The sequence below is a fragment of the Grus americana genome, chromosome 1, assembly GCF_028858705.1.
Source record: "Grus americana isolate bGruAme1 chromosome 1, bGruAme1.mat, whole genome shotgun sequence".
NCBI classification, from domain to species: Eukaryota; Metazoa; Chordata; class Aves; order Gruiformes; family Gruidae; genus Grus; species Grus americana.
The window spans coordinates 151,993,236-152,006,837 of NC_072852.1; the positions used below are offsets into that span (position 1 = coordinate 151,993,236).

General features: G+C 36.3%; 1 protein-coding gene across 16 annotated transcripts in view; it reads right to left on the minus strand.

Moving 5' to 3' along the window:
* Positions 1 to 1,759: 1,759 nt before the first annotated feature.
* SEPTIN10 (septin 10) overlaps positions 1,760 to 13,602 on the minus strand; it is a 32,629-nt gene continuing 20,786 nt past the window's right edge. For 5 of the 16 annotated variants that reach the window (XM_054806641.1, XM_054806070.1, XM_054806974.1 and 2 more), the window contains 4 exons: positions 9,577 to 9,642; positions 6,702 to 6,834; positions 5,931 to 5,965; positions 4,673 to 5,703 (listed from right to left, as the gene is read on the minus strand). In XM_054806641.1, the coding sequence (XP_054662616.1) occupies positions 5,451 to 5,703; positions 5,931 to 5,965; positions 6,702 to 6,834; positions 9,577 to 9,642 (487 nt within the window). In that variant the 3' untranslated portion in view covers positions 4,673 to 5,450. Of the gene's footprint in view, positions 2,621 to 2,641; positions 3,567 to 3,791; positions 3,983 to 4,671; positions 5,704 to 5,930; positions 5,966 to 6,701; positions 6,900 to 9,576; positions 9,643 to 13,602 lie in introns of those variants that run through there. The other 11 variants (XM_054806717.1, XM_054806556.1, XM_054806406.1 and 8 more) reach the window with 11 other exon arrangements.

Here is a 13,602-nt window from a genome sequence, read left to right on the forward strand (position 1 = left end):
TGGAAAGTATCCTAAGGAGAGGATCTAAAAAGGTAAAGGTTTCAGACTTGTAAAACACACAAATAATCTCACAGTAGCCACTTGCAGAAGGTACCATAACAACAAAGAGACCTTAATAAATGGTCCTCAAACCATTTCATCTGCAGGATAAACCTCTCTGAAGGTTCAATTAAAAAGCACATAGCTAAGATGAACTACAGTGAGGCATATACATTTTTATTTACTACCACTATTAATTCTCAACTTTCAGGAGATACTTAGTTGTTCCTTTATAATTCTTTAAGCTGCATTTGACTGTCAGGCTGTGATGTGCACTTGTGAGCTTATCTGATGTCTCATCTTTAGGCGAACTTAAACAGAACAACTATGGAATTTCCCGTACTTACAGACAACTCTCCATTGCTTAAATGAGTATCAGGAAAAAAAGAAAAAAAAACACTGGCTCTCTCATTTTGTGCTACAACTGAACAAACTCCCTTTAATTGTCACCTGTTCCAAAGACCTGCACAGGTGCTTGCACCGGTTTTGTTTTGCTGTCAAGTCCTGCAGGGCCCACACGTGCAACTGAACATAAACCATTCTGATCATGACACGTGGTATCCATATGGTACTACTCGTGGGTCCCAGCTCTCAAATCACAGCACATCCTCTCGTACTGGCCAGGCACAGAGCTATCTAGGTCAAACTGTACTTAACCATCTCAGGCTTTGTCCTCAGCAAAGTGGCCACACTATAGACAGCTACATTTGTCTTTTGATGCAGTTTTTGTAACACTCATGAAGAGCTGTACTTGAGCTAACTAACATCAGTGGCTGGGATAACCCATGTGGGGAAAAATGAGTGCTGACAGTACACATCACTCGATTGTAATTACATTCTGCTCAAGATCACTTGATCACACTCCCAAATCTACTGTTTAGTTAAATTTTTTTTTTTTTAATTTGGCTGTTACCTCTTTTAAGGAGGGGGTATCCCTTGTTTCCAATCAAACAGATACAAATGGCCCAGTCAATGGTACAAAGCCAAAAAAAAAAAAAAAAAGAGTCTTACATCAAGCTACATTTTGCTCAGGAAGGAGCAATCAGCCAGCCATCACAGGGCCTGGCCCTGGCCCATGTTCTGCTCTTGAAAGAAGCATCAGTTATACGCTGGCTGAGCATACAGGCTAAGTGGGTGTCTCTTCTTAGCCCTTCCCTCCTACGAGATGCCCTGCTGTACCTGTGGACCTGATGGAATTAGCAGTTTGGCCCTTTCCTGTTCAATGAAGGGTTTATACATCTTAGCATCCATTCCTTCCCATTGCTACAGAATTGAAGAAAAACAATCTTATATGCTATGGATTACTGTGCAAGTAAAATAGAAGGTGAGGTCAGTCACCGAACGGGCTCCCCAGGGCAGTGGTCATGGCACCAAGCCTGTCAGAGTTCAAGGAGCATCTGGATGATGCTCTTAGTCATATGGTTTAGTTTTAGGTAGTCCTGTGAGGAGCAGGGAGTTGGACTCGATGATCCTTGTGAGTCCCTTCCAATTCAAGATATCCTATGGTTCTGTAAGTACAGTGGAATATGACAAGTATACCACAAGCCATATTGCCTTTCTGGCACAGTACGCACAAATTGCCTATTTTTCCCAAGCAATAAATGACTTAAGACATTTAAAATGGATGCAAAACATTTATATTTTTCAGGTTAATGAGAAATTGTACTCTTTGTTTCTAATAACATGGGAGGGAGAGGAAGCAGAACAACAGAAACACATAAGCAAAATCAATGTATTTTATTTTTATCAAGTTAGTATTTCATTTTTAAAGAGTCACACAAAACAACTTCAGAGAACTGCACCTTTTATAGTTTCCCATTAGTTATCCTGGCTACTGAAAATATAGAAAACATTTCATACTTGTTTTAACCTGAAGCTCTTGTAGTTAATAGTTTTTGTAAAGTTCAGCCTCTGCTGTAACTGAACACCACAATCACAAGCATCAAAAAGTTCTAGGTGCTTTCCATATTAAGATAGTAATGTCAGATAAACAATCACGCAACGGTACAGCACTGCAAAAATATATCAATACATTCTGATTAGAAAGATCCTATCTGAAATTTAGGACAGTGCTTGCACATAAAAGCCCATAAACATAAAGCTGTCAGCAAAATCAGTAAATGGTTGAATTATGTCAACAGCTGTATTAAATAATATTTAGTAGACTAATATACCATACCATATGAAAATAACTCTTTAGAAAGGTTATAGTGGATATATTCACTGAATACTTTTGTATTACAGCATTCATATTATGAATGGAACTGTTTATGGCAGGGGCATTTTCTTTGGTACAATGCACTTAAAATGCAAGCTGGCCACAGGTATGTAAGGCAAGTGTGTATGAAGGCAGACTCGTAACAGTCCGTGATGGCAATGACAGTAATCACTGCACCGTATGTGTACAGATCATACTTAAAAATTCTTCTTTTGCAGCATGCAGTAACAAGAGATATTTTCCAAATCCTTTAGTAAGAAACTGCAACTCTTATACCTCCAAAAGCACACTGTGAATCATTGCTTCCTCAAGAGAAATTATCAATATTGTTTCTTCTATCATCGGTATTACATAAAGCTGGAACTGAAAAACAAAAGCAAGCATATAAACTCTAACATATTCTGAAGAAATAAAGCTAAAACAGAGAAAACAAAACTAAAAATTTTCTAAAGTTGAGAGTTACTCATAATAGTGCAGATAATGATTTCTGTTACCAAGAATTCCACTGTCATATATAAATCCAGAAAAAGGAGTCTAGGAAAAGGAACTCAGTAACATTACTTGAAATGCAATACATTTTGGCAAAACCACAAGCAGGCTTCTAGCAAATACCCCAAAAATGCCAAAGCTGTCTTGATATTTGTGGAAACATTTGCACCCATCTAACTTCTAAAGTTTTTCATGATCTAGTAGTTATGAATAATTTCTGTACCAAAAAAATCTGCTTTCAATTGCAGTGATATATTAATCAACACAATGTTATCTGCAGCAAAGTTGTAACCTATCAGGAAAGGTTAATTGACTTCTGGTTTTGGAGGAGAAAAAAAATTAATTAAATTTAATTTAATGCTTATATATGAACATTTAATTCAATGTTGATATATGAAGAAGTTGGGCATGTTATTCTGGAGACTACTTTTGAATACATCTCTGAAATTTCTCAATTTGAGCTTTTCTTTTGGGAGTGGAGAAAGAAAGAAGTGGGTGGGAGGCAATAAAGTGAAATGTTTATCAGATCATATTCTGCACTCGATGAAATTTTACAGCAAATTTTATCGATCTCTCCTCTCAAAAGTCTGCACTAGGAAGACACATCTAGTATTATGGGACAGCAGCGGTCAGACTGCTTCATAAAACTAAGATATGCTACATTCAAAACCTGAGTGCTGCAACCAAATACTATTTCTGGAATTCCCTGGGTGAATTTCTCTCCCTCTCTAACTTCTCCCTCTCATTCTGTTCGTGAACATTCACAATTTCTTCATCTCTGACATCAAAGCACAGGAGTTCAAGTCGAAAACCTTGGGTCCTTCATGGAAAAAGAAAAAAGAAAAGAACGCTCATAGAACATGCAGCAATTACTCTAAAAGTAAATCCAAGCATGAGTATATTTTAGACACTTCTGTCTTCTTATAGCATAACAGAATAGGAGCATGTTAGCATCTTTTCTAAAAGATTATTGAAATTTGTGTTATAAAAGTGATATGTGAAGAATTTTTTATTGCTGCCTCTGATGAATAGCATTGGCACCTACTTTTTGCGGTCCTTGTCTCTTTTCAAACTAACAACAGGGGTAGAGACAGATGCTTGTGATTGGAGTAGTTCAGCATTAGCTTTCTTCTCAATAAACATAGCTATTTCATCTTCTAGAACTTTTTTCTTTTTCTCTAATTTCAGTTTCACTTCTTGATGCATTAGCATTCGATGTTCAAATTTAGTCTGTATCTGTTTAAAGAAAGCACAAAAAATAGTATTTCCAACTAGTAACACAAGGTGGTGATATCACAATACAAAACCCCTCTGCAATTAAACAGTAAAACATAACTGGTGTTGAAAGTCATAAGAAATTGCAGTTCTTTCCCCAAACTGATCAGACTAAATAACAGCAATCCAGAAAAATAATCATTCATATTAGATTGTTCTCACAGAACCCAGGTTACTACCCACGAAGTACAGGTGGAAACCATGGAAGGCATTAAGTGAATATGAGATTTCCTACTAGATTTTACTCTATCTTTATTATATCAAAAATAAGGAGGCCTTTAGAGAGGAAACAATTACCAACAGAAGGATTAAAATACGATCTGTCAATTAGAATCTACTTCACTAAAACCAAGTGGGCAAGGAATCATATATATTTCAGTTACACAGGTATGTATTTTCATATATATATATATAATTTTAATATGTTTATTAATTACATTTACCTATCAATATGCAAACACACAATAAGTCTGGTTGGGGGAGTTATTTGTGGGCTGCAAGAAGTTAACTGCTTTTCTGCAGTAATTGTTCTTTGATTGTTCTTTTGAGATATTAATGGATTTTACACTCCAGATGCATTTTGACCAGCTTAAACCTACTGTGAAGCTGTGCATGACAACCAACGGGTACTTCACTCCACCCTTCCTCACTTCCCATCTCCCCACACACAAACTCTCCTAGAATCCTGCTTCTGTATCCATCTGTATTGGTGTAAGTCGATCTGAGTGCAGTTATACTGGCATAGAAATCAGAGAGATTTATTTCAATATTTTGCAATAACTACGAAATAACTAAGATTATAAATGTAACAGTATGCCTGTTCTACTCAGTAGAGCTGTAAGATTTTTTAAATGTGTGTGTGTATGTATGCATACTATTCATTTATTTATTTCATTTGCAACAGTTAACCAGATGCATTGCAAAACCAGGTCTATCAATAAAAACATTCAGGGTAGAAACAGTAAGGTCCTAAGCAACTGTATGTCTCAGGAGTGGTAACACTGCATATTGCACCTGTAAGTTTCCTCTAAATGAAGGATGTGAAAGCAATCTTAAGTACAACAGAAATTCCTGGCTTTCCAGATTCACATACACACTTCTAAGAGAATGAGCAGTAAGATCATATGACAAATGTTCTTTAGGAGTGACTGCATGATCACTTTCCCACATCAGGAAGTGGGAAAACGAATATCCATAATTCAATTGCAATATGGAGGGCTCACAAACCACCTGGTATATATTATAGAAGGAAAACATCAAAGCATACCACAGATACTGTTTAAGACCTAGCTAAACCTACTCTGAACATAGGCAAGTATTCTTCCAGTTGGACAGCCTCATACTGAGAAGGATTGAACCTGATTTTTTTCTCCACAAGTAGCATGGGGGACTTAACAGATTTAGAAAACAAAGTATTAAGCCTTTTTATTTAAAATATGCATCTGAACACCTTGCAAAAGCATCTTTGCTGTGACACTGAGGTACAGAAAAGAACATTAATAAATATACACAGGTTTCCAATGTCAATTAAACCAGTGTTTGAAGATAAATACACATGACCATGAGAGAGTCTCACAGAAAGTAGATGAGAACATCCTGTTTTGCCAGTCCAGCTTGACTGGACTAAATCTTCAACAACATATTCAAGAAATGTTCCACATGTCCAAATATTCTTAAAGCAGCTGGGAATAGATGAAATTTTAAAAACAAAACAAAACAAAACCACCACCACCCTCCCACACACACTTTCAAACCTCTCAACATGAGGGTTGAGCTTATATTTAATAACTGAATCTGGAGATCATACAAACATACATGCCCCACTCTCTTGGGCTGAAAAACAACCCATGGGATTTTTTTCCTGAAATCCTAGCTTTTACAGAGCAACCTATGCATGAAAAGTGCCTACTGTGCTGCTATGGCATACCGATGTTTCCCAGCATACTGTAGAGAAAACAAAGAAACATGCAACCATTACATTCATCGCTCTCTTACTTCAGCATATCACCTCCTACTCTGTTGATTTGTCCCAGCTATCCACCAAAGCCTTTAGACCATAAGCTCTCTCCTTCCAAATAAAGACTGCCATTTATAGAATCATAGAATCATTTAGGTTGGAAAAGACCCTTAAGATCATTGAGTCCAACCATTAACCTAGACTGCCAAGTCCACCACTAAACCATGTCCCTAAGGACCACATCTACGCGTCTTTTTATTACCTCCAGGGATGGTGACTCCACCACTTCCCTGGGCAGCCTGTTCCAATGATTGACAACCCTCTTGGTGAAGACATTTTTCCAATATCCAACCTAAACCTCCCCTGGCACAACTTGAGGCCTTTTCCTCTCATCCTAGCACTTGTTACTTGTGAGAAGAGACCAACCCCCACCTGGCTACAACCTCCTTTCAGGTAGTTGTAGGGAGCAACAAGGTCTCCCCTCAGCCTCCTTTTCCCCAGGCTAAACAACCCCAGTTCCCTCAGCCGCTCCTCATAAGTTCTTTTCTTTGGTTGTGTAATCAATCTGCTAATCAAATCAATCTGTATAATGAATCTGCTTTTGATTTTAAGCATTACTGCCCTCAAAATATTAGGAAATTACAAATAACAACTAGCTGTGATTTTGCTAAGAACTTAACTGTTCCAAATCTCAGCAAACTCCAGACAGACATGCATGCCCACCTGTTGCTCTGCTTCTTTCAATATTGCTTCTTTCTCCTTCACTCTCTGCACAAACTGTTGTCTCATCTCCTCCTCTTTTCTTTGCAGTTCAAGGTAGAACTCGTTCCTCTTTGCCTCATAGGCTTCCTGTAGACTGAAGTCCAAAAATGTAAGCAAGTCTCCAGCACGCTGCTTTATTCAATGTAGAAAACCAACAATCTGGAACATTATTTAAACAATTAATATTCATCTGAAATATTAATTTATACAGTTTCTCACATTAAAAAATTATAAACAAACCTAAACAGAAGCAAGCATCTTTTAAATTTTTAATCATTTACCTTTTTAAATTTTTATTTAAGTAAACAACCCTGAGTAAAATTATTTATACTAACAGCTCCCGGGCAATTTACATTTCAAAGTAAATACAGCACTTCAGGAATCTCATGTTCTAAAAGACTTGAGTTATAACTTTCTGCTTCCAACACACACAACCCTTTTTATTTAATTTACTTATTAATAAGACACTGAAATTGCAGAAAAATCTCCTCAAATTTCCACGTTGTGAAACCTCAGTCTTAAAATAGGACATTACAAAAAAAATGCATCTAGAGCATTAACACAACTAACAAACTGATTATTCCTATACGAAAAGGAAGGAAAATAACAGGATCTTCAAAATACATAGTACTCATGTTATGTAATGTCAAAATTTAAACATGGCAGGGTTACATTAATATAGAATAAACACAATTTCCCAAGTACTTCAACATCCAAAGGACAGGGTTACTTTCCAACACTCATCAGTCAAAATCTAAAGACTGCTTGTTTTTTCCTGAATCGTCTCTCCCAGAAGCTAATATCCTGCATACATACCACACTTGTATTTGAAACTATATAGGAGGTGTAAATTAGTTCAAATCATTGGGCAAATAGCAAACCAGCCAGTAATTAAAACATTTCTTTACTTTTAAATCTATGCCTCCCCCCCTTTTTTTTTAAGTTCCTCTACTGTACCTTTCAGTACACAGGATGATTTTCTTCCTCCAAACAACAGGTACTTGAAATTCAGAAACTTCTTTCATATCAAAGCATATCATAGCAAATTAAAAGATGCTGGTAATTTATTCATATACTGCTAGAGGTTTGCCATTTCCAGGGTCTATACTACCACTGCTATCACCACAGTGCTGGCAGGGAAAGTTTTGCTTTTCAGGGAAAAAGGAATGGAGCTTGTACACAGATGTATCCCACAGACCAAAGAGCACACTACCTTGAAAAGCATACCTGCTTAATGACACAAGTTCTTCCAGCAAAACTTTTACCACAAACTTCTCTAAGTCACAAGATCCCAGAGAGGCAGAACTGGTGGATCAGAGCTGTGCTAATCGTTATTACAAAAACAAAAGGATCTGTCCAGTATATTGCAGGACATATTCTAGCTCTTTATTCTGGGGCTATTCTCTTACACCATTCATCTCTTCTAACACTTCCTGAGGGCGCACTAGCCAGCCCTTCTCAGCTGTCATGAGTTACTATCCTTTGCCAGGTATCTCATGCCTTCCACTCTGATGTAAAATAAATATATATCAAGTATTCAAATTTGCTTTATTTTTAAATATGCATACACACTTTTGTACCAGTTTTTAAGTCTCAGCTTTTACTGTTTCCATTAAAACAGTTTATAAATGTAAAGACTTACAAAAAAGGACATCTAAAAACTTAATTATTTAGAGCAACAGTAAGCTTAAACTCTCTTAAACTCTCTCTTCTATAGTTAAAATTATGATGACTGGGCAGTTTCCCAATCCTAAAGTTTCTTATTTGTACTCAAAATATAATCTAAAGAAAGAGAAGAATGGTCGTAAAATTGCACATGTAGACTTAATGTTTGCAAGAGTTCAAGGTCAGAGCACTTCTATCTTATTTGAGCAACACACTGCAACAAAACAAACTCAGAACAACCATCTCTTTGGGCTTGGTCTGCTTGAGTTTTTTTATCAGCTGTGAAATAACTTAGGTCATCCTGAAATTGTATCTACCACGTGAAACGAGGGCATGGTTTTCACACCGGTATATTAATTCACGCTATCTTTAAGTTTAGAGAGCATAAGTAATAACAATAAAGCTACAACACAGGTTTTTCAAGTGCTAGCGATCTCACTACACACAGTTTTGGGCCCTGCGTCAGTTCTGTTAGCTAACATGCTGCCTTGGGGTGCAATAAAGCGGCTAGAGCGAGTGCTAGAGTAATCTAACATGCCGCATTCGCACCTTCATTTCATTATGTGAACATCTTTAGACTCAACCTAAGCTAGTTTATCAGGTAAAACCAATTTTGTCATGAAATTAGTAAAAGATTAACTTTGAAGACACTGGATTTACTAAGTAATGAATTTACATGTATAAGGAAGAGGAGAAATAAAAGTGTATTTTTAAAATCCCCTCCTCCCCCTGGACTGAATTGTTCTGGAAGTCACAAACTTTCCTCTTCTGTGTTTGGCATATCAGCAACATAATGATCCAAACAGTCTTTGGTCGTCAGAGGTTTGGGGAGGAGGGGAAAATAGTTCACCAGATCTTAAGCCAATCCCTTCAACATTACTGCGCCCATTGCTCACAGTAAAATAGTATTTTTTCCAGTTTACCTGAATACTGGTTTCACTGCTTCTCATATAGCACATTATGAAAATCAAATTCATGGGTTCTCTCATTCTTCTGGGTTGGATCTATATAATTTTATACTCTGTACAAAACCACTTGCAAAATTAATATGTTAAAGATAATTATTTAAATAATGTATTCTTACTGAGGTTTTGGAGGAAGGAAAGGGATTGTGAAGAAAGTCTACACCTTACGAATCCATTACATACCTCATAACAGCACTATCACCTACCTTTCTACAGAAGCATAGTTGTGACATACAGTTTTTCTAGCTGCGTAAGACTTAGAACATGGAAGCCTAAATACAAAGATGCAAATCAAACATGTTATGTTCATAAATAAAGGCTCTGACTGAAGTGAATTCAACTCTCGGGAACACAATGTTTGTGCACTTTGAACAACAGTTATTTACACAATATTTTACAGTTTGTTCATTTAAATTTAAAAAAGCTTTCAAATTTGAAAACTAAACTTGTAACTTTTTGCATAACATTTGACTATCAATTAAGGTATATCAGAAAAACTAAAGGATTTAAAAGTTAACTAGTGGCAGGTATTTTTAGCATGGTCCCTTGACTCAGTGAACTACCTAAGTTGATGTTAAGCAACACTAAGGATGTGGTAGATCAAAATAATTACCATTTTCCCAGGGGAGGCATGAAAACCAGGTATTTTGGATGTGGTTCAGTCTTACCATAAGGTTAAAATATTTAGCTCAAATGCAAAGGTCTGCAGTTGGTCAGATGAACTCCATTCCCAAATGACTTCTTAAGGAAGAAGTCTAACAGCCTTTCAGATATTAGGTTTCCTTTTTTAGAAAAGACAACTAGAATCATATCAACCTTCCTCTACATGTAAACTTATTCACATTACTGAATCCTTCCTGTTTTTCTGTCATCATCCTCAAAATAGACTGAAAAATAAACATGTTTTTGTTCAAGAACTGCAAGGTCTGAATATCCCAGTTTCAGGGTAGAATAAAGCATGGAATATATGATTGCTCACATATTGAGAAACTGAGATGTTTACGTTACAATTCCGTTTAACTGCAATTAAGATGAAGAACAAATTGTAATCATGAGCACAGAAAAACAACTAAACAAGAGAACGGTTAACATCATAGAATCCAAATATGCAAGCATACAGCCTGAACATCAATCTTTGGCTTTTTTCAACAGACCCTTGCCTACTAGTTTTCTTCTTGCAAAACAAGAATGTCCCCTTAAGCCATAACATAGCTTAGATTGGAAAATGGACTTACAAAATGTCCAACTTCAAAACAGCAGTAATCCTCTCCTCCCTTGCAAACATCTAAGCTTACTAGGGGTGTACATATTTCGAAGTTTGGCTGGAAGCACTCTTCATGTCTAGATTCCTGTTTTCAACTATCCCACATTTTTCCATTTGGGACATCTCAGCAATTATCTCTTGCTCAGAATGACCGGAAACTAGGAATTCATGTTCTTAATGGACATAATTGGACCATCAAAAAGGCAGGACTGGACCACCCCCACAAAAAAAAGGTCTATCTTTACTTTTCAACAACAAATAAAGGGAAATCCCAATTTTAAGTATTAAAAAATTATAATAAAAGCACTTCCTGGATTTTACATCCAACAGACACTGCATAAAATGCATGAACCATCCCCCCAAATACTCTGTTATCCATTGACTTCATTACATAAATTTTGCCATAACAGGCTTTCTAAGCCCATTCCTGACTGGCTGCTTGCCTTAGATGGTATTCCATTTATTCCCTGAAGCACCATATGGTGGATTCTTTATTTTTAAAGTGGTGTACCACATGTTATATTTTAATCTGATATGGTATACACATGACTGATTTGCATGACCCTTTGGAATGATACCCCAGTACAAGACTGAACTCCTCATAAAAAAGTTTTGTATATTGTTTTCACAAGGTGTATGAATGAGATTAAGTTCATTCCCAATTACCCATTAATTTAAATCATGCTAATTATTGTTATCCAATTTAAATAAATAATGGTTTGATAAAATGCCAGTATAAGCCATGTGTCCTGAAAGCAGCAGAATTAATAGCCCAAATTCCTATGGATAATTTTATGTTCTATTCTCTCATTGATTGCAATACCCAAAGTTCTGCCTACGTCCTTATACCTTTTTAACTATACAATTAGCATCCCTCCATACTTCCTAAATATTCTTTACTCATTGTGAGTATTTGCGTGGCTCTCCATGTGCAGTAGCCTTGGCTACTTCCAAATTACCCAGGACCTTCTTATCCTATTGCAGTACTGCCAAGCTCCCAAGAGTTTCAAAAGACAGTACTTCATTCAGAGGTAATGATTTATTGACAAGGAATGCACATTGGCTGGCCAACAACTGGTAGGAGCAGAGGTCTTTCTGCTTTTCCTGCAGTGACAACACTAACCATGTAATCCCCTGGCAGCATTCAACCCTTTACTGAAGTTTGAAAATGAAGAGCTGGTTCATAAGTTATTAGGGAGAGACTAACAGACTGATCACGTAAAGTTCATTTCCCTGGAAATCTGGTTAATGAAAAAGTTAATTCTTAGAATGCAATTGGAAATAAAAAAATTAGAAAGTTATTCTGACACAAATTCACAAAAAATATAGGATTAGGGAATAGGTATTTTTAAAAGTATACACAAGACAGTCACTTCAGACTACTACTATCTTTATTTTCTCCCTTTACACCTAGTAATAAAGATGCAAATGTGTTTTTCCATTGTATGCTGAAACCATCTCTTCCCATTTCTCCCATAAAAAATAAAGCTTGCCTACATGTTTTTTGACATGTAAGAGTGAAAGCCTTTACAGATGTCTGCCCACAACTTATCTCACAAGGTAGCTGAAAATCCAAGAATTACTGGTTTTGCTTTGCAATGGCCTACAATTTTGGATGAATAAACTACTGTTGTACTTTCAAATCCAAAAGAGTGGTACAGGAACTTCACAGGCAGCTTTTTCACAACACGCCAAAAGGCAGGGCATGCTAGGTACTCGAGTGTTAATATTCAAATGCTACAAACTCCAGTGCAGTAAAATCACCTAATTATTCAAGTCTAGCAGAAATTTTCTAAATTTACATAAAATAACCCAATTAGGATTACAAAATTTAGTATGTACACAGCTACATCACAAGCACAACATATGACTTCTCAACATGCATTTTGATCATTATTTACACAAGTAGCATAAAATTTTAATCATCAGTCATGTACTGCTATGTAATCTTAACTATACTTTAAAACTATAGCTCTTACAATCCACGTGTATATATTGTAAACATCTTTAAGGACAAAGAGGATGGCAATTTAATAACAGATTTTTGCCCAGAAGAACAGGATAGTTCCTATTCTGAAAGATATTTAAATTTACAAGTCAGCAAAATGGGAAGCAGAGAACTTCCTCTACGGAAAGAGACGTTTTCTATCACACTGCTGAGGATGACACTTTTAATCGTTTCCTCAGTAGCTTCATAAAACACCTTATGGGTAAGGCTACATTAGTCTGCTAATTACACTACATACAGTAGTATGTAAATTCTCTCCCCTTTTTATGGTATCATACAACATCCTTCCCAAAGGACTAAATGTCTTCTCTTTCAGACCTCAGTGTCATTCACTATGCCACATAACCGAGGGACAACTACACATCCTAGATATAGTCCAACTTTTCTCTTCCTGTCGCAGTAAATCTGGGAAAAGTTAATTTTTCTAGATTCCTATGGAATACCTATTCTCATCTTTCCAAAACAACGACATTTTCAATAGATGCAATTTACCAAAACTAACTATTAAGTGTACTGTCTTGCCACAAAGCTCTCAATAAAATGACATTTAGTTGGCCATACATAAAAACTACACACCAAAGGGAACTTAGCTTTTCTGTATCTCCATGAAGCAATCCATTTCTAAACCAACTTCTGAAGCGTAGAATACTATGACATTCTGATACAAACCTCCCACTTTATACCATCAGTGTTTGGGGGTTTTAAAAAGACAGTTTTTGTGTTTGTGGAAGAAAACAATTTTGTGGATGACTTTTATAATTTAACACTTATCTTGAGATGGCTGTACATTGCGAAATTCAAGTTCAGAAAAGCCAAAGGTACTGCAATCAATATTGCCATGATCAAATCTCTAAAAAAAAGCTTTCCCCAAACAAAGATAACAAAATATCAGCTGTTAGTGTATGTTCTTAAACTTAAACCTAACCCCGATGAAAGGTCTATGGTCAGTTTCAGCTGGTT